The 26,993-nt window shown below is 39.7% G+C and overlaps 2 protein-coding genes across 4 annotated transcripts; both read left to right on the forward strand.

Moving 5' to 3' along the window:
* The first annotated feature begins 735 nt into the window (after nt 1-735).
* On the forward strand, nt 736-18,174 carry LOC103696426 (protein MODIFIER OF SNC1 1-like). 3 transcript variants are annotated; one of them, XM_008778048.4, is made up of 11 exons: nt 736-907; nt 3,667-3,738; nt 4,328-4,411; nt 6,540-6,614; nt 6,709-6,753; nt 6,901-7,279; nt 7,448-7,553; nt 12,055-12,135; nt 12,245-13,899; nt 14,800-17,276; nt 17,431-18,174. In XM_008778048.4, the coding sequence occupies exons 3-10, from the start codon at nt 4,380-4,382 to the stop codon at nt 17,269-17,271; spliced, it is 4,845 nt and encodes a 1,614-aa protein (XP_008776270.2). In that variant the 5' UTR covers nt 736-907; nt 3,667-3,738; nt 4,328-4,379; the 3' UTR covers nt 17,272-17,276; nt 17,431-18,174. The 3 variants fall into 3 exon arrangements, with proteins under 3 accessions (XP_008776270.2, XP_008776268.2, XP_038974928.1); XM_008778046.4 differs by having other exon boundaries at nt 14,800-18,137; XM_039119000.1 differs by lacking the exon at nt 4,328-4,411 and having other exon boundaries at nt 14,800-18,137.
* Nucleotides 18,175-20,346: 2,172 nt separating this feature from the next.
* On the forward strand, nt 20,347-22,271 carry LOC103696429 (peroxidase 5-like). The gene is made up of 2 exons (XM_008778050.4): nt 20,347-20,594; nt 21,280-22,271. Exons 1-2 carry the CDS (start codon nt 20,361-20,363, stop codon nt 22,060-22,062), a joined length of 1,017 nt encoding a protein of 338 aa, XP_008776272.2. The 5' UTR covers nt 20,347-20,360; the 3' UTR covers nt 22,063-22,271.
* The last annotated feature ends 4,722 nt before the right edge of the window (nt 22,272-26,993 follow it).

Genomic DNA, 26,993 nt, shown 5'->3' on the forward strand with positions numbered 1-26,993 from the left:
AGGTTTGAGTCATAAACAGATCGACCCGTTTAACCTGTTTATTAATTAGGTCGGATACGAGTTTAAATTGTTTGACCCGTTTAAACCGTTTAACCCGTTTAACTGTTGGGCATGTTAAAAGGTCTAAACAGGTTAAACGGGTTAAACAGGTCTAAACAGGTTAAACGGGTCTAAACAGGTCTAAATAGATCGAGTTGGGTAGGTTAAATAGGTTGGGTTGGGCAGGTTAAATAGGTTAAATGGGTCGGATTGGGCAAACAGGTTAAACAGATCGGATTGGGTTGGGCAAATAGGTTACCTGTTTATTAAACAGGTTAAACGGGTCGGATCGGATTAGCTGTTTATTAAACATGACAGGTTAAGATTGTAATTTCTGACCTGTTTAATAAATAGTTCGGGTTTAGATTTATGATTTTCTAATTCGACTTGTATGTGATCCGACTCATTTATGACTCGACCCGATCCGATTGCCACCTCTATCCGTACCGGAGATCGTTAGAAGTAACCAGAAAATGTGGCTAAAAAGAGCGGGCCCCACTACAGCATCCTAAACGTGGCACTCAAGGAGCTCGGTAGGATATTCAAACACCCATCCCGCATGCATTCGGAAAGAGGCAAAGCGATGCTATTCCTCTTAAAACATCGATTCCTGTGGATATCCAATAATAACGTGCCACGTCCTCGAAATTTCCTTTTTATTCCCCTATGCTTCTTGCCCTCCTTATTCGCGCCCCGGGCTTCCTTTTTCCCTTCTTTCCTTTTTGTCAGTCTCTCTTCGCGGACGCGAGCAAGCTCGTCCACCCGGCGGCGACTCCGGCCACCTTACGTCCGCTCCGATCCTTCTCCGGCCGACGCGATTCGTCGGATGCCAGGCTTCGGCCGCCTCCTCTGTAAATAGGTCCTCAGGGTAAGGCTCGCGATCCTTCTCCTGTTCTAGGGTTAGGGTTTCGTTTCGTAGATTTTGTTCTAGAGTTAGGGTTTTTGAGGATCGGACCTTCGAGAACCATGTCTTCCGATCCCCCGTTTCCTTTATCTCATGAAGGCACGCTTGCGATCTCTTGGTCTGGGCGGGTTCTTTGGTTTGATGTATTTGATGGCATTATATTCTGTTTCAGATTGGATCGTCTTATTGGGCTCTGTTGATTTTATTGAAGTTTGTTTTGTAGAATTCATGCAGGACTTCTTGTCCAAGATGGATGTTTTTTTATATTTTCGGATGGATTTGGAAAATGATTAAATACGCCGATGATGCTCCCGCCTTTTGTTTTCGTCTTGTATTTTATTGAGTCTTTTGTGAATGGATTAAATGTGTTGGCGAGGCAGCCGGAAGAGTATGTAATTGGTGATCGACAGATGGGATGCCATTCTTTATATTGAACCTTGTCTTCGTCTCATTTCATCACGGCTTGTTCTCTGGTCTTATGAGATTAAACTCGATGGCAATAAGACAAGCCTTCTTGAGTGCTAAGGTATAAAGTAGCCTTCTAGGTTCCATGGGAGGACTCTGTATTACCTAAATTTGCCTTGGTCAGGAATTTAACATCCATTCATTAGGCGTTTAGAGCTGGTCACAAGACATTCTCTGATTTTAGTGAATTATAAGATTATCCATAAGGCTGTCGTTATGTTGATTGAACAAAGCAAACAAGGGATGTTAAATATGTTTAGATTGAGGCATGTAATGAGAATAGGAAATTAGATCCTCTGAGAATTTCACTGGCCTAATCATATTTGTTGCTAGCATCACATATAGTATTCTGTGCTGAAGCATTCAGGTTTCATATAAAATTTTCCATCATATTGGAGATGATTGACCGTATAGTAGAGTCATCATTAGAATTTATGGCCATCTCTTGGTCTTTCAACTTCTTTACTAATCCTCTATAGCCAATCAGTAAGTTACCTTGACCTGCCATTCAGGTGAATATGTAGTGGTCTTGTCAGCTGTGCCAGCCATTTGTTGTGGTTATCATGTTATGGTATAACTTCTAGGATTTTTTTCCCCTTCATATTAAAATGTTCCTCTAGTTATCACATTTTTGTCATGAACATGGCAAAATAATTTCTGCGATGGAAGATTATGGACAAAATTTTAATATCTGTGTAACACGTTATATTCGCATGAAAATGAAAATGGAAGTTCATCTCTGAATATTCTTATTTCTGGAATTGCTTGTACTAGGTCATTGTTCTGCAGTTCATTTTCTTTTGCAAGCCACTTCCTTAACCAGTTAGTAATGTGAACTATGAGGTGTCAATGAATGTAGCATTGTGTCAAGGATTGTTATTTTAGGCCCCGTTTGTGGGAGCTTTTGGAGGGCCAAAAAGCATTTTCTAGCCCTCCAAAAGCACTTTTAGATAAAATAAGGGTGTTTGGTAAAAATTTTGGAAAGCTGTTTTAGCTTTTCTAGAAAGCTAAAAACAATTTTTTGGGAGAAACTTCATTTTGGAGCTTTCCGAAAAAGTACTTTTAGGCTCGGTCGGAAAGCTGTTTTTTACCAAAATATTCGTGATAAAATATAACAATTACACAAAATATCCTTTTAATAATTGTTTAACCGATTTTATCACCTAGCTAGAAAATTTGTTATATTATAAAAAATTACTTTACACTAATAATTATAATTTTTTATATATTTATTATTATATTATACTATAAATATAATATTATATTACATTATATCATAATACATTGATATGTTATGTTAAATGATTTAATATTATATTAAATTATTATGTTATAGTATACAATATTATATTACTATATCATAATAATATTATATTGCATTATAGTAATATTATACTATATTATATATTTATATATTTAATATATATTATATTTTATTATGCTCTATTGTATAATACTATGCAATGTTCTTTATGGTCATTTTGTCATACCAAAAGTAATTTATTAGTTTGTTTACTAAACACATATTAAAGTGGCACAGCACTTTATAAATGTAGTTATCAAACAACAAATAGCTTTTTATAAAAGCTCTACTTCAGAAAGTTTACTTTAGAAAGCTCTACTTTCAAAAGCTCCATTGCCAACAACTCCCCCAAGTAGAGCCTTAGTTATTCGATATTTGAGTTTCAGCTATCTTTACATTGAGAAGCTCCGAATTGTTACAAAATTTGAAGTTGTCAACAAATAAAATAGAGAAAAAGCAAATTTCATCACCATGCCACCGTGTATTAATATTGGCTGGTTACCAATCCAGGCGATTAACTAAGGAATCAAATAATCAATATTTCTACTTAATGTTTCTTCTCTTAATTGTTTAAAACCGTGCACTTAAGAATGCATGTAAGTATTCAAATGACCGAGTGATCCAATGTTTGGTGTCATCGCAGTCATCAAGTTCTTATCTCCAATCATATCTGCTGGTTCATGTTGCCATATCTTCACTAAAAATAGAATAAGACAACTATGACTTGTGTTACAAACTGGAATATCCATGTAGCAGTTGAAAATTTAATTGTACTGGCACTGCTGGTTGCAGCATATCGGCCTATTAATTTGCTTTTGAAGTGGGTATGCACCAAAAATAAAAAAGAGAGTTATTTGGTGGCACACATAACCCTATTATTCCAATTGCATCATAAGATTTTTCTGCTTAAATCTAAAGGTTCCATGATCACAGAATGACTGTTTTACAAATGCAGATCAGGAGATCTTACATTCACGTGATTGGAAAATCAAGTTGAATAGCAAAGGAACAACAATTAAAGAATAAGGTGATGCTGTTTCCCATTTTTATATTCTTTCTGTAGCAAGAATTTTGCAATTTTATATTCTGCTACTAAATAATATTGGTTTGTTTGGAAGAAAAGATAACAGAATCCATGCATAATTATTACAAATGTTGTAATATTGTTTCTTAGTAACCTCTTTTTTAACCTTCACAATGAAGGAAAATGGTTGATCTGTTTTGTGTGTCTATTATCCCCTTGTATTGTCTCCTGGTCTGCAACTCTTTGTTGAGCTTCTACTTGTACTTGGTAATCACTAACTGTCCTGAGTTCATACGAGTTGACTTGTCACTTTACATCATTTTGGGGTCCTAATAGAGAAGACATGGAAATAACAGAAAACTTTTACCAGATCATGTAAAGTTGCATGCTCTTATGAATTAGAATATCTTCTTCAATCAGATTATGGTTGAATATTTCCAGGTTGGGTTATCTGAGATTTGAAGTGATTTGACTATCTTTTTGAGCGTAAAACATGTGCTTAGTGTTGTTTGTTGTTATCTCCACATAAAATAGGTCTATATCTAGTCTCTTAGAGAACTCAAAAAATCTCATTCTTTTTTTTCCTTTTCAGGTATAGATCTATGTATATATTTTGATGATCTTGCAAGCACTGTGCTTGAGTTATGGCTTCAAGTTTACTGGCAGGAGATCGAAGGTTAAAGTTCAACCATCTCCATTTTCATTATTTAATTATAAATTTGCCTTGAAAATACTTTCATACAGTAAAACCACAACAGCATATCTACCAATTTTTTTTAAAATATTTCTCAGGGTACTTTATTTTAGTATGTATTTTATAACTGGGCCCATTGTATCTAAACTAACACATAACATGTTTCAGGATCTTGCTTTCTAATGACTGCCTTTTTTCTTATGCATATGATTACTACGCCTTAGCGTCGTACATTATTTAATGATAAGAGAAGCAACTGATAGCTGCCAAATACACATTATGAACTACAAGTAACTTATATATTCTAATGATTAACCTAGTTGTTGCATTTATATTTTATACTATTTAGAATGTGCTTATGTGCTTATTTACCTCATAGAAAAGAAAATTTAATTCTAGAGTGACGATAGGCAAGCAGTTACTGCCGAGAACAAAGTATGATCTGCAACTAATTTATTATAATGATTAACCTAAATTAACATGCAGACACTTGTATGTACGTGTATGGGATCATTGCATATAAATGCTTTAGCACGTGCTTATTTGCTTATTTACCTCTTGGAGATATTTATTCTACACTGATGAGCGAAGAAACTAGTACTGCTGACCAACTTTTTTATTGTTGTCATCAATCCAAATTAACATGCACAGATATATGTAAATGTTATGTGCTTATTGTGTATATACTCTCTAGAATTTGCTTCTCTGCTTATTTACCTCTCAGAAAGAGAAAAGTACGTATATATCTTTCCTAAGTCTAAAACTTGCATATACATTTCTCAAAATATCTTAAACTTGCGCATATGTCCTCTATGGCTAGATGATAAGCTCCAAATGAAAAGTAATGTTTCTGAATTAACTTAACAATTTATTCCTTCAAGGGTTTTTGCATATATACTCTTCAGGATTTGTTTAATTGCTTGTTTGCCCCAAAAAAGGTGAAAAGAAAATATATACCACTAGCACGAAGTTTTAAATATGTCTCTCAAAATTTTCGAAATAGATTTATAAAATTAATAACAAAATAGTAGATAGATAAGTTGGGTTAACTTTTTATCCCAGCCATACTAAGGTTAGAGGGATATAAGTCAATGCAATGTGAGGAAGGATATGCATGCAAAATTCTGACTTTTGCATGCATGCAAAATTCTGACTTTTGCATGCATGCAGAACTTCCATTTGTTTAACATCTTTTGTGCTTTCATGCCCGCTTCAGTTATCAGAACAAGTTAAGAAAAGTTATCAAAATTGAACAAATAAAAACTGTCTCACAGCAGAGCCAAAGTATGTGTCTGTATAGGTCTTTGTTGCATCTATATCATGCGTATAGTACCTTTTTTTGTTTTGTAGTTCTCTCCCCACAACCCTTGCCCTCATTCCAAAGCAATTTTTAAAATTGATGCATCATATTGGCCAAATGCTTCATTCTTGGGAGACGTGAGTACTAGTACAATAATAACAAATAATTTAATAAATTTGATAATAATAGTACAGCCAAATGGATCTCAGATGCATCAAATTGTCGTCTGAACCTCTCAATACAACAGATAAAGAGAGCATCAGATCACTGTCAGTTAAATTTTATTAAGTGCGTTTTATAATTTTGAGCTTGCTTTCTTGCTCTGAAACTTGACAACTATATGGAAGCTGAATTCATGATTATAAATTAACTGTAATACTACCTTTCTAATAACCTTTAAAACCAAACCTTTAAAACCAGAACCACTATATAAAGTAATTTGCAATAGTTGAAACCAGTAACTTATTGGTATGGTGTCAGTATAGTATGGAACCATGCAGGCACATGGTATGTCTCTTGAAGTTGGCAAAGCAAAATAAAGGTGAAATACCATGTATTCGCATGGTACTGGTACCATACTAATACTTAAATCCTTAGTAATTTGTATGTTACAAAAAAATCTCATTCAAATGCCTTTTGTACTTCTTTTGCTGCTTTAATTATTTTTTGTACCTTGATGCACTTTTTTATGTTTTACTAAATTGAATGTAGATTGTCATTTATTCTATCTTGATCCATTATTTCTTGGTTAATATTTTGTCTTATGCATACCAGTGGGTTATGTTATTTAACTTTTCTAGTTACTTCTAGATGGGCTTCTGCACGAAAATCTGGCATGACTGTTTTGGGCAAAGTTCCGAAGCCCATTAACTTACCTAGTCAAAGGTATTTCTGTTTCAAGAATAATTAGTTCAAATCTCATTATTCAATTACTAATGCTGTTTTTTCTTTGTAAATTAATTTATCCTCATTCTTGAAGGTTGGAAAACAAAGGTCTGGACCCAAATGTGGAAATTGTTCCAAAGTGAGTCTTGTTCTTTGTGATTCTTTTCTTTTCCATATTAATATGATTTTCACATCTTAAATATTTCATGATGTACTATTTCCTTTTTGAATGATCAAAAAATGCCCAGTTAAGCTCCTTGACATGACTTGTGGTTGCCTATGTTAGGGGTACTCTCACCTGGGGTTGCAGACCATCTTCGGCAGTTCCAAATGCATGGAGTTCATCTACTCTATTATCACCTAAAACTGATGGGAGTACTGGTTCACCAAGCCCTACTAATGGTCGTCCCTCATCTGGGGGAAGTGGCACACGACCATCTACTGCTTCTAGTGATAGATCCCATGAGCCTCCATCTAATGCATGGGGTTTAAATTCACGTCCATCATCTGCATCGGGATCATCGGCAACAAATCACACATCTATTATCACAACTCGCCCTCGAAGTGCAGAAACAAGACTAGGAAACTCTCAATTGTCTCGCTTTGCAGAAAATTCAGCAGACAGTACAGTTGCATGGGGCCCCACTAGAGCTACTGACAGACTGGTATTATCCTGGCACTCAATATCTTCTGAATAAGATATTTCAACACATGAGTTATTTACTACTATTATTCAAGGTTTAAGGATCACAATAAAAGAAATTACTTCTCCCCTCTATATATCCATGCATAATCTCTTTTGCAGGCATATAATTGGATTTTGATTTTTGTAGGGGCCTCCATCATCCAAAACTAATGGGTTCACTCTGAGTTCTGGAGATTTTCCAACACTTGGCTCTGAAAAGAATTCTGAGAATTCTGAGTCACATAGTCAGCGAGGTGCTCCTCACTTAATAGTTTTTAACTCTTCTGAACGAATATTTTTTGATGTTATGAATGAGATTAATTAGGTAGTAGATATCCAGTTAATTGATAAATCATAAAACTTTCTGGTTCCTAATTAGTAGCTTTTCTTGTACTTTTCTTTACATTGGTTTTCATAGTACTAAAATGCATGAAGTATTTTGTTGTACCATATTGGCCTTCTTCTGGCCTGCTGGTATTGGATAGGGAAAGGTGTAGCTATGCTGATCTGTTTATCTCCGTGCTGACCATGTATATGAAAACTAGGACAAATTATGGCCCCATAATATATTCACCAAATAACTCAAAGGGGCTATGGTCAATTTCTAATCCTAGTTATTGGACTAGAGTCACTTAATGACCTTATACTAAATCCTGTAAAACATTGATCAAGTAGGAATATCGACCTCTCAAAAAGACTGCAAGGTAGGCCTAGACCTTGTCTCCTTGATATTCAGTGGAGTCCCTTTCTTCCCAAACTGGTGATCTTCAGACTGCCACTCCATCCTATCTCCCCCCATTAGTACTTGTTCAAGTTTTTATTTCCCTGCAAAACATGTCTTGAATTTTTGCTGTAATTATTATTGTAAAACATTTAATGTTATTGAGACATATACCATGGATTACCACCCAAAAACCATCTAAGAGCAAGGAATCCAGTATGACCGAAGACTTTCTATCTGCATCCAGAATAAATTCTCATGGGTATTACTACCAGCATATCCTGTAGTAGTGGTCTGTATCGGCCCATTATACATCACCTCATTAGTGCTGTGTTGGCACCAAGAGGTGTAACTTCATATCGGTATGGTATTAGTACCAGTAAGGTACTGATCGGGGTATCAGTGTTGGCTCTTCTAACCTTGGTCAAGAGAATGACACTTAATCAACATAAATATGTAGTAACTATGTACTGAACATAAATTTAATGGACAGGACAGTAAGTTGACTAGTCAATGGTACTATATATTGAAAATAGATCAAGTTAGATTATACTGAAAGAAGAAAATTTTGTAGTAGAGTGGAAATGCCTGGACATTTCATATCAATTCTGTGTGGCAATTGAAATAGTTTAGAGTTGAACTTTCAATACTTATACTGGAGTGTTGGACATGACTTTCCAAATTTAGTGCGGAATATTGATGCTTTGAGATGATATCGTTGAACATTCCATTATCTCAGTGCTAATGAGTGTCATGCCATTCCAAATCATCTGTGTCCAAGAATGTCAATATTTCAGCACTCCTAAAAGCGGAAGTTTTCGGTATCACTACAAATTGTGTATCAACTAACCTATTCACATCTTTAATCACTATAAAATTCAGTACAAGAGAAACCAACTTGCAGATTCATTCCATTAGTTCATTGTATTGTATGCACATCTTACAATCTGACAACTAACATCCTTCAAATTATATTTTTTAAATGACATAATCCGGTAAAATTTTTGTTAGAATCAGTTTGCAATTCTGTGTGCCCACTTTTTGACTGACAATGGAAGCTGTCTATACCAGGACCAAAGTTACAATTAGTGCTCAATACTATTTTTTCTCCTATAAGTATCTGTCATGTCATAGTGTGGCTTTGCATCGAAGAGTGCCATATAGTAGTTCAACTGCCCATGTAAACCCAAAATTAGTTCTCAGCAAATTCCAACACTGCTTTATGTTTTCAATAAGTTAGACTCTGCCATATGCATTTCCAATTATCTTATTTTTATAAAAGGTGAACATCCTTCATTCTGTTAATTTCTTGCATGAACTCTTCATTTTCTATTTGACGTGATAAACTAATGAATTCGGAGATATTTAGGATAACTTGCAAGAGTACTAATATTTACTGAAGCACTTCGAAAGCATTGGTTATACATATTTACACCAAATTCCTGGAGAAAAACCCAAGTAATTTACACTGATATTGTGGATGAATTCAGATGTCAGTTGTGGTTCTCCATTATGCTGGTTTAATCAACTATTTGTTGCTAAGCGTTCTCATATTGTACCAAAGGTTGCATATGCACATTTTGAAATGGAGGTAAGCAAATGAATAAAATGAAACACAAAACCACAAAAGAGTTTAGTGTTTAAGAACCTTAGAGGTATATGCATGGTCTTCTGTCATGGTATCTTATTGTAGGTATCATGGGCAGTATAGTTTATTGAATACTTGAATTGTTGGTAACAGGAGCAATCTGATGGATCACATGATGCTTTCACGTAGAAGCTTGGTTAGACTCTGATCATTGAATCTTTTGAGACGCACTATTTGATATCTAGCATTTCATCTTGCTCCCAGGTTATGGGGAGTGCATGGATGGACTTCTGTTCCCCATTCGTTTCTCAACAATACGGGTTTTTAGATGTTCCTGCTTATTATTTCCTATTGGGGAGTTCATGTCTCATGCTTTTTCTAAATGCAAACCCCAACTTTGTTTACAAAAGAAAACAATGATGGTTATGGATCTTAACATATCGATGCAATTTAGGCTTTTCACTTGCTTCCCCTAACCTTGATGCGCCGCCCTGTCCTGTGATAGTATCACTTCTTGTATCCTCTTCTGTTTTGGGCTTCTTAGAGCTATGTTATTGGCATCAAAGTCCACCGTACCGACTGTATCGACGTACCGGTGGGCATCGGTATGGGTTGGAACCGGTACCGAATTGGCCAATAGAGTAGACGCGCGCGCGAACGCGATGCGCGGACACGAAAAAAGAAAAATGTGCGGACGCGAAAAAAAACAACGCGCGGACGTGTAGAATGCCACTCTGTGGTATTAAATGGCCCACGCCGGCTGCCCTGTGCGGGCGCTCTGCTTAAATGCCAGTCTGTGGCATTAAATGGCCCATGCCGGCTGCCCTGTGTGGGCGCTCTGCTCCGCGTGGGGAACCGTGTGCGGGGGCGATTCCTTGCAGGGGAACAGATCGCGGGTGCGGTTTCCTGCGCGGGGAATTATTGCGTGGGCGCGAGAAGGGCGCACGATTCCCCGCTCATGCCTGCGCGGGCGCGCTGGCGCGGTTCCCAGCGCGGGGAACCTTGTGCGGGCGCAGTTCCTAGCTCGCGCCCGTGTGGAAGCCTCATGGGGCCTCACGGGCTCAAGCCCCTCACCTTGCTCTTTGGCGTGCGCCTTTGGAGAAATCGCTGAATGTTGGACCGATTGTAGGTAACGCCGGTGGAATAACACAAAGATCAACAATGAAAGCAAACTGAATTTTATTCCACTCCGAATAGAAGAAACAAAGAACAAACAAAAGCAAATAAAAATCTAGCAAAGGATTGAAATGATCCCTTCCTAGCTCAATCTAGTGGAGATTGATGTATCAACCATTAGCCCAAATTATAGACAAAGATCTAAAGATCGAAAATCGGCACAATGCTGCCCAAGCCTCTCGGCTGAAAACTCTCAACAATGAGAAACAAAAGTCAACTTATGGGATGCCTCACAATGGGTCCCTTTAAGACTCCTTTTATCGACCCAAAAGCCCTAGGACTCCTAAACATAATGAAAGACAATATAAATTAAGACCCTCTAACATAGAAGCTAAGATAAACATGGAAAACACTTATCCCAAAGGCCTTTGCTGATGTGGCTGACATGCAAGGCCTCTCTCTCCCTTGGATTGGCATGAAATCAGGTCCTTGGAAGAGTCCTAAAGCTCTTCCAACTTGGGCACTCGCATCTGTACGGGACGCGCATCCCGGATGGTCGGGATGCGTGTCCCACCATCCGGGATGCGCGTCCCAGTTGGGCTGGGACTCCTTGTTTGGTAAGGAGTCTTGGCTGGCTGATGAGGTCTCCCGGGATGGCTGGGACTCATGTCCCGGTTGGATTGGGTCGTGCATCCCGGTTGGTCGGGACGTGTGTCCTGATTGGGTGCAGCGGAAGAAGACTATTTGCCAAAGGAGGTTTCCTAGCTGAAGTGGGAACCTCCCATGGGCATCCTGGACACGTGGCACGGGTGGACGGGATGCGGATCCCGATTGGCCGACCTTGGGCCTTGCTGTGGTGCGCGGGTGTGCGTTGCTGATGCCGATGCCGCGAATGCTTGGCCGACCAAGGATTGACCGACCTCAAGGCTCATCAACTGTCTGGATGTCGTACGAACCTCGCTTGGCTTGGTGCTATGTCGGCACCGCTTGTGTGAGTCTTCAACAAAGCCGCGCTTGGGCCAATGCAAATCGGCTCGGTTCGCACCAGTACACAGCAAAAATTGGCCGGTTCCGGCCCCTAGGGTTGGTACCGTTTTCCACAGCCGAACCATACCGGTTGGGGCCGGTATCGGTACGGTACGTGTTGAACCGGCCGGTTCAGTAGACCTTGATTGACACATTTCTAGTATCAAAGAAAGGCACACCGATGAGCATAATCATCTTGGATTTCTAGTACACAGTTTTTTTTAAAAATTTGTGGACATTGTTAGTATCTTTTTTTTGTTCATACGTATCATACAATTTTCTTATTTGCTACTCTCATTGCCAGGTCATAGTTCTCAAGGGCATCCTGCTTCTGCTTCTGATACTGATGCAGCACCAAAAGAAAAGCTGGAATCTCCTGTGTCTGGTAGATATCTAGAACTCCTGTTGTTTTCTTCAACAGTGAAGGCCCTATCATTTTAGATTTTGTTCACTGCTATCCCATGACAATGTGGCATCTGCTTTCTTTCTTCCAGGGGATGCTAAGATACCTGCATTTCCGGAGCAGGGAACTATGAATACCCGAAAGAAAGATAATTATTTGTATGTTGGAGGTGGGGCCCCACCAAATATGAACTGGCAGATGGAACCCCAGCATGGACAGCAATATCCCAGCTTAAACATGACATCTCACCAGTTGGACTCATGGCATGGTCCTCCACTCCACTCTCCTGATGGAATTTGGTATAGAGGAGGAGCAAGTGGTCCATACAGACCAACAAGCCCCCATGGTGGTTTTGCTGCGGATCATTTTGGTTATTATCCTCAGTTTCCACCAAACTCTGAGGCTGTTCCTAGGCCGGGTGCTGGACAGTGTGGATACTACCCCAATAATGGTGCAACTTATCGTCCTCATGTACCCTCTCACTCATTCATGGTTGCCAGTCATCCTGTTCTCCCAACTAGGCCTGGAGTTTGCCAAGCTCCAGTGCCCTATGACGGCTATCATGGCATGCCTCAAGTGGGTTTTTGCGGTTACAGCGAGCGAGAGGTCCCCTTCATGAGAGTAGCTTGTCAGCCAGGTGTTTATAACCAGCATCCACATCAAAATAGCAATCTTAACCGAGGACAGTTTGATATAGGTGGACATGATCCACCAATGGCCAAAGAATGGACGGAAACTGATCGGTCTCATGGTACTCATCAAGAACAGTACAAGGTTTTCCTAAAAGAGCATGATGGTTGGGAAGATAATGAATTACAAGATATTGGGCAACCTGTAGTATCTAACCCACCACACTTTGATAAGGGAAGCAAACTCGGTGGTTCTGCACGGGAGGAATGCTGGCACCCAAATAGCAGAAAGGATGAACATGCAGTACTTGTGAACTCAAAACCTGATTGCGGAGGTTTGTTGAAGCCATCCAGCGACTGTGAAGGTCGTTCTTCAGAACCTGTTAATGTGGACTTGCAAGAAAATTCAGACAAAGCAGCTGATGGTGTTCTGATGAGGAGACCGGAAACTGCTACTTCACTGGCTCATGATCGGCAACAGTATCCTGTTACAAAAAAGAATGCAGCACTGATGGAGAAAATAGAGGGTCTAAATAATAAAGCTCGGTGTGCTGATTGCCACAATGAAGTTGCACCATTTTCATTCAGAGAAGAAAAGACAAAACAATTAAAGGCTGCAACTAGGAAGGCAGATCATTCTACAAAAGTAATCTCCTCTAATGTTATTCCTGCTGAAAATGCTCCTTCACTTGGTATGGTCATCCCAGCTTCCAGTGAGGTGAATTCTTCTACAATGGACAATGACTTTAAATCATCTAGTGATGGGAAAGCTGTCCCTAGGCCATCAGAATCACAAATCATTGCAGTGGGTAAGTCAGGTTCTTCAAAACATGGTGAAGTGGCTCATTCTCGCAATTACAGGAGAAGCAATGCAACACGAACTAGAATTGATCATCATGTTAAGTCAACAACTAATAGTCAAGTTGATGGTGGGTGGACAAAGGAATCCCCTGGAAAAGATTCCTCAGTGATAACCACTGTGACAAATGCTGATGGCCCTCGGGCAGGAGTTCCTGATGGCTATTCTTCTCAAGAGACTGCTGTAAAGGAGTCGGATCATGCAATCATGAGTGGGTCATATACATCCACTATGGATTCACTTGATTACCAAACCCAAGTATGTAGCTTTCTCTCATCTTGATTATGCCATGGCTGCAATACACGTTTGAAAATCATTTTGTGAATCCTGGAGGTCATAACATTGATTTGTAAAAATATATTTTTCATGCCAACTGGAAAAACAGTTTGGATTTTAGAAGGAATTCTATGAAAATATCTTGCTTCTATGGAATAACTACGAGTCTGATGAAACAATAATGTTGAGAGACTCCATTCTGGGGGACTACTCGAGCTCTTTTATTTCATGAGAAAACCATTCTGTTAATATGATTTCTCATCTAGTAATTCTGTCAAGTAATAGCCTGAAGTTTTAACACAAGCTACCTTATGTATGGATATGCATGTTGGCATTGCCTACTTGGTCCTATTTTTGCCAAGTAAATGGAAATATCAGCTAACGGCAAATCAATACAAACAGGTTTTGATCTATCTAATTTTGTGAAGAAGGTACATAAACTTGTTCCAAATTGTATTCAGAAATCCATTTTATTCTTAGCAAATTTCTATACTTCTCCAAGAAAAGATACTTTTATAACAATAAATATTTATAGCTTTAGGCCATAGTAATACCAGCTGGAAAGCATCAGGCATTTTTTTAAATTTATTGCATTTAGGAGAAAATCTAAATCCTCTTTGACCAAAGCAAATAGGACTAACCACTACCATCTTTTTATTTTTGATGAATATGCTTTTGTCCAGATCTTTTCCTTACAACTAGGGGATGTTTTCCTTTTCTGTTATGCTTTTGATAATTGTGTGCCAAAGGAAGCTGTCGGACTAAAATACAACTAAATACTTAGTATCTCACTGACAATATTTTTCTGTTAAATTGCTTTGTGAAGGCTTGCTTGGTATTCCTTGATTAAATCTGATGATATTTAGTTGCCTTTTCTACTAGCGTGCTAAAATGAAGGACATAGCTGCACAGCGTGCAAGACAGCTGCAGGAGGAGGAGGAGGAACGTATGAGGGAGCAAAAAGCAAAAGCTCTTGCAAAGTTGGAAGAATTGAACACGCGATCTTTGAGTGATTCTATACAACCAAGCATTTATATGCAGCATAACCAGGATTCTGGAGCTGGTACAGCTCTCAAAACTGATGCGACAAACAATGAAGTGCCAGGTGTTATGTCAGCTGAGAAGTCTGTTGCACTGATACAGGCAAATGATAGTGAGCTTAAAAATCTTCCTGCACCAGTTGATTTGCCTTCTGATATAGCTTCAGAAGATCCTGCAATTTCCCATGACCCATCCCTGATGCTGAGGCAAGAGAACAATACTGTGGTTGCTGATCAGGAAATGACTTCACATGTTCACGATAGTAGTATTTCCAAGCATAAGCATATGAACTACAGAAGAAAGCAGAGCGTTTCAATGGAAAGAAACCCAGGTGAGAAGCCAATCACTGCTGGGAATATAGAGTGCCCAAAAAATCTTGTTGCGGTGGCTGTACATGCATCTAATGATAGCTTGCCCCATAACGAGGGCCCTTCTGTGCACAAGAAGAAAAATAATAGGAACTCAAGGAACAAGAACAAGTTGGATGAGGCTCCCATGAGCTCCACCACACCATCTTTAGCACATACTGATGGGAATATTGAAAAAGGTCCAAGTGATTGTCAGAAAATACATCCCTCAGCATCACTGGCGGAAACTGTCGCAGTTCCAGCTCAAAATTCTTGTGAGGTTTCAGGACCTCAAGTTTCTAGGGATGTTATGGTTACATCTTCCAACCAGAGGTTGTCCAAATCAACTGAAGAAGCTCATGGCAGGATTAGCAACCAATGGAAACCTCAGCCTTCTAGGAGGTCAGCAAGAAACCAGCAAGGTATCAAGCCTGTAGACAAGTTCCATGTCAGTGATGCTGTCGTCTGGGCGCCTGTAAAGCTGCAAAACAAGAATGAGCGGCAGCCTGAGGAAATCAGCCGGAGCTGTATGACTGTTGCTAGCAGTCAATCTTTGGGAAAGAAAGAGCTTGATATGCACAATGGTAAGAAAACAAAGAGGGCTGAAATGGAGAGATATATTCCTAAACCTGTAACCAAAGGAATGTCGCAGCAAGAAAATTCCCAACAACCTTCTCCTTTCCTCGAGCAGGCAGCATCTGGCGATAAGTCAGAAAAACCTGAATTTGATTCTAGGAGTCCTAATAGGGGCAGACCTGATGGTTTGGCAGTTGGAAGGATGGAATTTCTTGCTGATACCAAGAATGTTGGGGAGAATAAGCCTAATAGGCCTGGCATCAAACATGCATCTTGGCGTCAAAGAAGTTCAGCTGAATCTGCATCAGCATTACAGAGTACTGGTGATGGTTCAGGCTCTTCTGGTGCTGCTAAAGTTGTTCAGAAGCCTTCTGATCAGCACAAACTGTTAAATCCTGACAGCCAGTTAGAAAAGTTCAAATCTGATGGCTGGGACAGTAATAATGCTAATGCACTGCCAACTGAACTGATTGCCGCACCTACTGGTGTGAAGGATCAAGGAGTAACAAACAGACAAAAACGTCAGCAATTTAAGGTTCACAGAGTTGCAGGAAGTAATCATGCCTCTGCTCGAAACAAGGATTTGCAGACTGGGATAGATGATAGAAGCGATATCCAAAATCCAGCCCCTGATTTAAATGAACCTGATATAAGAAATGCTTCAAAGACCGAGAACAAGATTTCTGGTGGTGAGCATATGAAATCACATTGGAAGCCGAAATCTCAGGCCAATTCTCGTAACCAAGGAAATAGGGGCAATGGAGGGCAAAAAATTGCTTTTCATAGTGGCAGATCAGACAAGGAATTCGCTTCTGAAGGCTTTGACAGTAATCGTTTGCAGGAGGAGGATAATAATGCCCTTGCCCAAAAAAATAGGGTTGGTGAATGCTATTATCAAGAATCTCAAGGAGACATGAAGATTATTGTAGATCAACCAAAAGAGCAGACCCATACCCTAAACCAAGAGGTGCCAATTAATCCTGAGCTAGGTCCAGAGAATGTAAAAGCCCATTATGAACATCAGGTTACTCCAGTACGACGACAGCATAATGGGCGCTCTAATAGAGGCCAAGAAGCAGCTTATAGAGGTAGGGATTCAGGGCAAGATGCTTGCAGTGGCAGGCAAAATTTTCAGTTGAATGGGGAGGGGAGAAAGAATAATTCACATCATCAGTACCAGCCTATTGGGCCTTATGGTAAGCCCAGTGATTCATCTCAGTGGAACCCTCATGTTGGTAAAGAAGCGCAGGAGGGTTCCCGGCCTCCAGGACTGAGGTACAGGGAGCGTGGTCAGAATCATTCAAGACGCAGTGGTCACTTCTTCAGGCAGAGTGGTGGTGCTGCAGTTCATGGTGGTGAACCTTATAATAGTGTGGAGAATGAATTTTGAGACAGGTGTGTACATGGAATCATTTATTCATCAACTGCCTCATTGTGGTTTAATCTCGTTTTATCAATAATTAGTATGTGCATTCTGGATGTGCAAATGCAGTGTAGAGTTTGAGTATGATTCCATCAGATTTCCTGATTGATCATGTTTGACTGGCAGCATGCTGAAAGCCTGGTCAAAGTGACACTTAAGGCGAAGGGGTTCTTTGAGAGCAGTGGGCATGTTTTTTGTTGGCTTGGTTTTTGTAGATGCTAGATTTGACGAGTACTTAGCTCCACTCACTGTACTCCATGCCATGCCTCACCTCACTCAAAGTGAGAGTTAAAGCTTAATGGGTTTATCCACAAGCAGGATTCTGTTGTATTCCGGCTTTAGGATGTTATGTTGGATTTGACTTGTTTTGTTTCCATTCCTGAAGTCCATGTCAAATCCTTGTGAAGACCTGAAAGTCAAATGAATTCTGTTGGAGGCACATTTGTTGCTGGCTTTGATTTTACCAGCTATGTTGCAATGTGTTGCATTCAGTTCCAACTTGTTTACTGTCTCTCAACTCCTTTATGCGGAGCCTTGTAAATACTTTGGAAAATGGGCGGGACATGTTGATTTTTCCATTTTCTTTTGACACATTGGTCCCTTGCTATCTCAGCATGGTAGTAAGCACAGGCATGTATCTTGTCCTGCTGCCATTAGTCTCTTATTAGCATATTGTTATTTCCCTCTTGCCATCTCGCTATGCATAGTGCTGGACACAATCATGTTCTGCTGTCACTGGGCTTTGGGTACCAAAATTTCATGGTAAATCTTGCTGTCATAAATATTTTTGCCCTATCATCAAGTTTTATACATTGTTGTTTACTGAGAAAAAACAGTAGAGCATTGATAATGATTGATTTTAAGCTGCTAGATGACTTTTACAACTGTTGTATTTGAATTGGGTCAGCAATGGGAACTTTATTGTGTACTGCTGTCATGGTAAAAGATACTGCTGATGAAGAAAATGAGTGATTAGTGATAACTGGCAAGCATAGTATCTATTCCTTTGATTGGTGGGTTAGCTATAGCTTTTATATCGTGGCAGGGCAGGACCCAAGTTGTATAAATATTGTTACATAACTCATTACAGGGTGACAAAAAGGAACCACATAGGCTGTGATACCACCTGCTCGAGCTTGCAAATGCACAGAAATATGGTAACCAGTTTTCCTGCTATACAAAGTTTGCATGAAGTTCAAAAAGCTTGGCACATGGTGGAAAAATCAGACTCACCAATTTTCAAGTAGGGATGAATTTTTTGGTGGCACCGTATGCTGAGAAAGTTGTTTATTGACTTTTTGTGTGGTAGGGAAGACAGAATGTTATGTTACAAGTCACATGTGCGAAATCAGAACTGATGCAGTTTAGGTCTGGATGGTAGATTTGGCTACTGATGCAAAGAATTGGAAATTGAACTGTTCTCCAAATAATCTAGAGCATGCTCATATGTTATTTGTGTTTAATATGACTGCGAACAGTTCTGCAGAGAAAGCCAGGAGGCAATTTAAGGGCCAAGGTAATAGGCCAATCGTGATAGATCATATAATCTCAAATGATCTTGAGAAATCTAAATACTTAGGTACATGTAATGATGCGATAATGCATCTTGATCTATATGAAATGGCACTGATTTTTTTTCCTTCTGGTTACATTGATAGCAAAAGAGTACATTAGCTAATGGAAACTAGTGCCTAAGCTTTCTGCTTGCTCGGTGTCAGTGGAAGGGAAGAAAAGATGGCCACTCCTTTTAGGAATATGGCTTGTCTGACAACTGTTGCACTTCATTCAAGAACATGGCTTGTCTGACAACTGTTGCACTTCATTCATTGCTTGTTCCCTCGTTCATTCACTTGCTTATAAACTCACTGTTTCGTCAGAAGCGATTGGGCACCTCTTCCTCTGTCGAAAGGTGCTTATCCAGAAGCAATGGAGGGGAGGTTGGAAGGCCGACAATGCAATGAGGGGGAAGCTGTTGTAGAAGCTTTTCCCCTTGCTTTACAGTAATTGTCATGAACTTACTAAATTACCTTATACTTCAGGAACACTAGCTAATCTAATAGTTTCCTTCAATCTTCTTGACTTAAGAAAGAATGCTGCCATCCTTCTTATACAGGAACCATTGATGGGGGCATCAGCTTGGAAAGGAAAGAGTGGCCTGTAAGCCGTAGGGTTCACAAGAATCGAACCTATAAGCCCAGGTGCAGGAATTTTAGTTCCCCTAATCATATTATTCACTTAGAATATCAGTGGGCATGATTTTAGAGACTAACACTTTTAGTGGCCGTCTGGTTTCATTTCTCTCTTCCGTCCTTCCGAGGTATTCTCTATTTGATTCTGCTGGGCAAATTTTCCTTTCACTTGATTACAACATTATCCTCTTTTTTATCAATCACCATCGCCTAGTCATCTCTGTTAGATAACCCGGCAGGCTCGCTCCAACATCGAGATTCATCAGATTAGGTTTGCCATGGGCCAGATTTCCATTATAATGGCACTATCAAGATCTAGAAAACCAAAACATGAGGAAATTAGCAAGACCGGTTCTTCCTCTCTAGAATCCAGAGTTCGGGCATAATGTTACATCAAACCAGCTACCATTTCTGACTCCTCACTCTTTTAAGTCATCCTAAAATATTATTGCCAAGGAGCTCAGATGGATATAAACAATGATCTTATATCACAACGCGGTGCACCGGGTCCATCTTATCGACTTCCTATTAATAAGGCAAACCAATTAGCAGTCTTGCATAACCTCATGGACTTGTCTTTTACTTGAGAGACCCATTTAGCTAAAAGATTGGGGATGAAAAACTTGGGCTCGCTCTTCTCACTGCTCTTACCCATGCAAGGAAGTTGAGAAAACCTACGTTGCCTCGTTCAAGGCACATGGGAATGAAACAGTCAATAGACCCTATTTGCATTTAGATGATATAATTAGCACCAACCTTTCTCCTAAGAAAATAAAAAAAAATGCATCAACTAGCTGTCTTGCTCCTTATAAGTTCTAAGACACCCACTTCATCTCCACCACAATCTCTCTCTCTCTTTAGATCAATATGGGGAACTATAGAGTTCAAGGGTTTGCAAGTCTACACAAGCTTGCCATTGTAGCCTTCTTTGTTTCGATGCTGCTTATGCCGTCGTTGGCATCACTGGAAGTGGGTTACTATCGATCAACTTGCCCGATGGCAGAGAAGATCGTGAGACGGACTGTAGTGAAAGCCGTAGCCGGAGATCATGGGTTGGCTGCTGGTCTAATAAGGCTGTATTTCCATGACTGCTTTGTTAGGGTATATATTTCTCTAATTATTTTTCCTTTTGATATATTAGAGCCTCTTGTTTGTGTTCATGCTTTATTTTTGATCTTCCACTTACCTACAGAAATGCTCTCCTGCTTCATTCCTTTTAGTGACTTTCTTCGTATACTAATATACAATGTCTAAATTGCTAAATTGAATAAAAGAAGGTAGAACATTAAGGAAAAATAAAAATTGGTGCCTTAAGTGAAGAACAGTCATTTTAATAAAACGTGGCCTATTTTTTTCGGCAGTCTAATTTTTTTTTTTTTGGCAAGAGAAGCCCTTAATATGGTCCAAATGTCTATCTCCTACCTTGGCCTGTAGTTTGCAAGGAATTAAATTATCGAAAAAAATAAAAGGATTTCAAAAGAAAGAAAAAAGAAAAAAGAAAAGGACAACTTTTTTGTTATGCCTTCTTTTTTTTATTTTTTACACAACTAAATGTGGATTTTTCTTGTCCTCTCAAATGTGCCGTTTTTATTTTTTTGGTCACTTAATGGATGATTCACCTCAAAATCCAGATAGTTGACTAAAGTTTGATAAATCTGCCCGGACATTGTATCACGTAAGTTTTCTCTTACCATAAATTACACTGCAGTGCAAGACTCAAGTTATACCTGCTATTCTTCTGGTAGTGCAGGTGCAACCAACTGAAACTGTCTGAATTGTTTTACAGGGCTGTGATGCTTCAGTTCTGCTGGATCCACTACCCAACAACCCATCAGAAAAACTGAGCCCGGTCAACAATGGTAGCCTCCGAGGTTATGAGGTGATCGACGACGCCAAGGCCGAGCTCGAAGCCTACTGCCCAGAAACCGTCTCGTGCGCCGATATCATTGCCTTCGCCGCCCGTGACAGCACCTTCATAACCGGTGGCTTCGACTACTCCGTCCCCTCCGGTCGGCGCGACGGCGTGGTCTCAATTGATTCTGAAGTCGTTCAGAACCTCCCCTTCCCTACATTCAATGCAAAACAACTCATACGAAACTTCGCCCGCAAGGGCCTATCAGCCAAAGACATGGTGACCTTATCGGGGGCTCATTCCATTGGTGTCTCCCATTGCTCTTCCTTCGATAGCCGACTCTATAGGTTCAATGCTACCCACCCACAAGACCCCTCCTTGAACCACCACCTTGCCACCTTCTTGAAAGCAAGGTGCCTTCCTCCTTCCAAGACTGTTAGGACTCAGCCAGCGCCAACGGTGCCGTTGGATATCAAAGCGCCAAATCATTTGGACGTCAAGTACTATAAAAATTTGTTGAAGGGGAAAGGGTTGCTGACATCGGATCAAACGCTGGCTAGCAGCAGGTCGACGCTTAGATTGGTGATCGATCATGCGAGAAATCCTTCGAAATGGAACGAGGAGTTTGCGGCGGCCATGGTGCGCATGGGCAACGTCGACGTGCTCGCAGGGAATGAAGGGGAGATAAGGAAGAACTGCAGGGTGGTGAATGATTAGGATATACAGGAGAAAACCATGCAGGATTTATATGAGTGAAGTGTTTGTTTCAGTCCTTTGTTTGTTCCTTAATTTGTCTTCAGTCTGATGTCGTGTCTTATTAATTTGTATTTGATGTTTCCTTTGTATGCTGCAAAATTCATGGGCATGAGTGATAAAAGCCAAAATTGTACGAACCGTTTGATATACATAATGGGTTTTTGCTAGAAGCATGATATTTTAACATTGTAAGCTCTAACTCCAACTCTTGAATCAAAACTAAGTCTACCATGAATTATAAGAAGTTGGGTACCGTGGATTTATATAAAATTGATTCTTTACACACCACTGGTGCCTCAGATTAGTACAAATCTTGTCCGCTTATCAATTAAAGTGTAGTTGATTTCTATTTTTTGTTAGAGATCATAGAGTAATTTCCCTTCCGGGTAAGAAAGAAAAGAGTCACCGCCCAAATGAGAAATCTTCAACAATCTTTTTATAGAAATTTTGTCCGCTAAACAACCAAAGTTTAATTTGATTTATACTTTGTTTTTTGTTAGAGATCATAGAGTAATTTCATTTTCAAGAAGGAAGAAAAGAGTTACCACCCAAATGAGAGATCTTCAACGATATTTTTATACGTCAAGCAAGCCTAAGGGTGATGAAAATATGCCCTCAATTATGAATTAAGTTGTACGTTCCAAAACCGCATGTTGAAAATAAGGTTGTGAAAGATTTAGTATTACCCTATACTTAAAATCACCAATGATGAAACATAGATCATTGTGCTTGTACAAGAATAAACAATGCAAATGCAAGGTAATGGATAACATCATTCCTTTTTTTTCTTTGTCCAATTGTAAGCTAGATGCCTAGTCTAGTTCACGACCCTACGGCTTTTCATTATCTCCCCTTTTCTTCCAGTGAGCGCATCGATGGGGACAGGGGTCGTATCTTCATACGAAAGGAGTGCTTTGAGATAGTGAAAAGCTTGTTCTACATCACACAGACGCATATACCAACCCATAGTCCGAATCCAACTAGGAATTTAGAAAAGAAAGGCACCCTTGGTGCCTCCTTATCCTTGTGTGCTGAATTCATTTTCTTATCATAAAAAAGAGAGAAAGTGGAGCATTGACCTAAAAATTTTGATTTTAATAATACAAAATATCTGAGTAAAAAAGTTACAAATCAATTGCTTAAAGTGTATTAAAATGTTCGCAGAAAGTCAAAAAGATATCAATTTATAACTCTCAATGTAGAAGAATAAAACTTCAATTTTTAAAGCTTTGCATAAGAAGAATCAACCCCAGAAATACTTTAAGTCAACTCCTAAATGCCCACAGGCAAAAATAGAAGACTTCAACTTTAGGTAGTCTCAAGAGTCGACCTTTGCATACTAATCTAGACTAGTACGCTTTCATGAGTCAATCTCTGAATCACACGAGTCGACCCCAGAACAATCTCAGACAAAAAATAGAGAGTACTGAAAAATTTGTGCCTTCACAAGTCGACCCCTGGATCACACGAATCAACCTTAGAACAGTCTCAGATAAAAGACATAGAGTAGTCAAAATCAGTATGTTAGCAAGTCGACCCATGAAGATTACGAGCCGACTGCTATTGAATAAGAGTCGACTCCAGAAGCAAATGAGTCGACCCTAAGATGGCCATAGACAAAAGACAGAGAGCTGTCAAAATCAGCATATTAGGGAGTCAATCTATGAAGTCATGAGCCAACTCTTGTTGAACAAGAGTCGACCCTATAAACAAAAGAGTCGACCCCACAATAGCCGTAGATGAAAGATAGTGCGCAACAAAAATAAGAGCTATTTCGAGTTGACTCTTGAAGATTACGAGTTGACACTTAAAGATCATGAGTCGACACCTGAAGATCATAAGTCAATCCTTGAAGAAGTTGAGTCGACTTGCCTGCGCTTGACAACAATAACAACTAGTTTTTCTGTATATCAGAACGACTGCTTTTGCCTCACAACGGCTCTTTCAGCCTGTCTAACGGCTAGAAACATCTTCCAACCACTCCTTGATGATATAAAGGCATGGGAACACCAAAAGGGAAGACAAGTCTTTGAGCAAAAATCAAAGAAGATTAGAAAAGAAAGAGAATATTCAAGTGCATTCAATAAGAGCTAAAAGATCATATCCTCCACTATTGAGAGAGTTAGTAAAGAGCATTCAAGTTCATTCATGCCCAACCAACTACTTTTAGAGCTTCATTAATTTTTTGTTTATTTATCTTTAAGGAGCTGTAATTTATTTTATTACATATCTTTTTTTTTATATTCAGTTGTAACAAGTTTCAGAAATTGAAACTTAGAGGAAAGGTCCATCCAAATCTTGAATTGGATTGTATTGAGCCTAAAAAAGGTTTGGTGGTGGTTTTGGTTGATTTTCAGTAAAAATCAACTAGGTTGGTTGTAAGGCTGGTTAAAATAATGGTGCCGTAATCTTGGAGAAATTGTTAGAAGTATGCCCTAGAAGCCAATTTGGCTGACGCATTATTTTATTCTGGGATATAAATTTGTACTTGACCTAATAATGAATTTATTAGAATGGGCATTCTTTTCATTCATGTTCTTATGTGTCCATGAATCGTCCAAGAAATTAATAAGATGATGACGCATATTCTCAAGAGTTGAGAATTTGAGGCATGTGTCATTGGTGATTAATTTCTGAATTGCTCTTGATCGATGGATCATCATGAGGACGGTGATCGATCCGCTGAGATTAGTGCACAGATCGCTTTCTTTGATGGACGAGTCTTGAGTCCACAGTGTGGCGACACTGGAGCAATTGTGCAAGTGCTTGTTAGAGAACAAGGGTACTGAGCGTGACCATAGCAAGTAGTCACTTGGATGTCTATCCACTCGTCAGTGACTTACTTGATGCTGCAGTTGTATGACTGGTCCTTTGACCTGCGATGCCTCGGCTATTCACAGTGAGGTTGCTGTAGTTTGACGAGCACATAAACATGAGCCCTAGCCAATTGGGTTCTTGTGGTGCAGATTGGCTGCAGTAGGTTCATTGTAGGAGTAGGGGTGCATCTAGATGGAATCTATCGATCTTGATAGGTTAAGAGAGATCCTATGTGATTTATGAGACTGAGTTCGTAAATCCTCGGCCGGGGTAGTATGTACAGTGGAAAAGGAGTTTTCCATTCTCGAACTTAAGTCGAATAAATCTTGACATATGACCGACGATGGGGTTTGACGAGTTATCCATGACCTCCGTCCTGTAGGGATCCACGATAGAAGGACCGTATCATATAATAACTGCACCTAGAGGTTCATCATTCCATTCTGCTGGGTTGCCACTACATGCTGCTAGGTGTCACTGGTGGATGGTGAGACTCACAGGGACTATCTTGATGATCGATGGTCCCTGGTGAGTTGAGTTGGAATTGTTCCAACCCATTGAAAGGAGTTTTCAATGATATTGTGATAGAGATCGCAATATATCTCACTACCAGACAGAATAGAACCTATGGGGTCACACACATTAGAGGTATTGACCGATCCGATGGTTGAATTGTGATTAGGAATCACAAATAATCAATTTGATTGATAATTGGTTAACCCGCTAAGAGTTAGTGAGTTGAAGAAGGAATAATTGCAATTGGATTGCAATTTAATTTAATTAATTGGACTTAATTAGGAGTTCTACTTGGATTAGGATTCTTAAAGTCCTAATTGGATTAGGATTTCAAATTAAATTAAAGTCCTACTTGAAGTAGGATTTCTAAAGTCCTAATTAATTAGGACTGAAATTTAATAAGTCCTAATTAGATTAGGATTTCTTAAGTCCTAATTAATTTTAATCTAATTAATTAAAAGACTCCTAATTGGATTAGGATTGAAGAGTTCAATTGAGTCATGGTTCAATTGAATCCTAATTAGATTAGGATTTGAAGGAAAAAGAAAATGGGCGCACTCAATCCTCTTTGGAAGAGGATTAGACCCACCTTGTACATGGCCCCACACCCCACTTAATTGGATTAAGTGGGCGTGCGTGAAATAGGGAGAAGAGGGAGGGGCTACGCCCCTCTTGGCTGAATACGTGAAGAAAAGAAGAGGGGCGTACGCCCCTCCTCTTTTCTTAGAGATAAGGATGGGAGCTCCTAAATTTTAGGAGCTCCACATGCCATATATAAGAGAGAGAAAGGGGGCAGCACCCTAATTTTTCCTCCCCCTCTCTTTTCAGCCGTGAAGGACCATCTTCCCATCTTGGTGATCCAGCCGTGAACCCCCTCCCTTCAGCCTCCTTGGAGCTGCAAGAAAAAAAAAAAAGGAGGAGAAGAAAGATAGGTGGCAGGTGACCCATCTTTTCTCTCATGGGCCCGCTTGACAATCCCCTCCTTTGGAAGGACGTGGGATTTTTCTCCTCCCTTTTGTGCCGTGAACCCATCTCTCCCATGATGGTTTCAGCCACCAGCAAGCAAAGAAAAGGAAGGAGGCATGCAGCCCTTCCTCCCTCTCTTCTTTTGGTTCCAAAAGAAAAGGAAAAGGAAAAGGCTGCAAAGGGGTTTTGCCTTCTTCCTTTTGATCTATCCTTCTTCCTCCTCTCTAAGGCAATCAAGAGTTGATTCAAAAGAGAGGATTTCAACCATCAAAACATATCTCTGCAAGGGAGCTAGCACCCCGGGGAGATTAGAGAGTTTGGATTGGTCCTCTGCCTCGTGTGGATACCCGTAGAGGCCGGACGCGTGTGCGGCTTCAAGCGAACCTTCAACAAGTCCACGATCATCAGATTTGCGGTGATCATCTACCCGCACAAGGTGAAGATCTGATCTTCCTAATATTATGTAAAAGTATTTAATCCTAATCTATCTACGAACATCGGTTTTAAAATAAGTTCATGAGATGAACGGGATCTCGCGCATGTCTTCCGCTACGCGCAGAATTTTTCTGAAATTTTCTGCGGCGTGCGAGGGA

Source organism: Phoenix dactylifera, chromosome 1, assembly GCF_009389715.1.
Source record: "Phoenix dactylifera cultivar Barhee BC4 chromosome 1, palm_55x_up_171113_PBpolish2nd_filt_p, whole genome shotgun sequence".
NCBI lineage: Eukaryota > Viridiplantae > Streptophyta > Magnoliopsida > Arecales > Arecaceae > Phoenix > Phoenix dactylifera.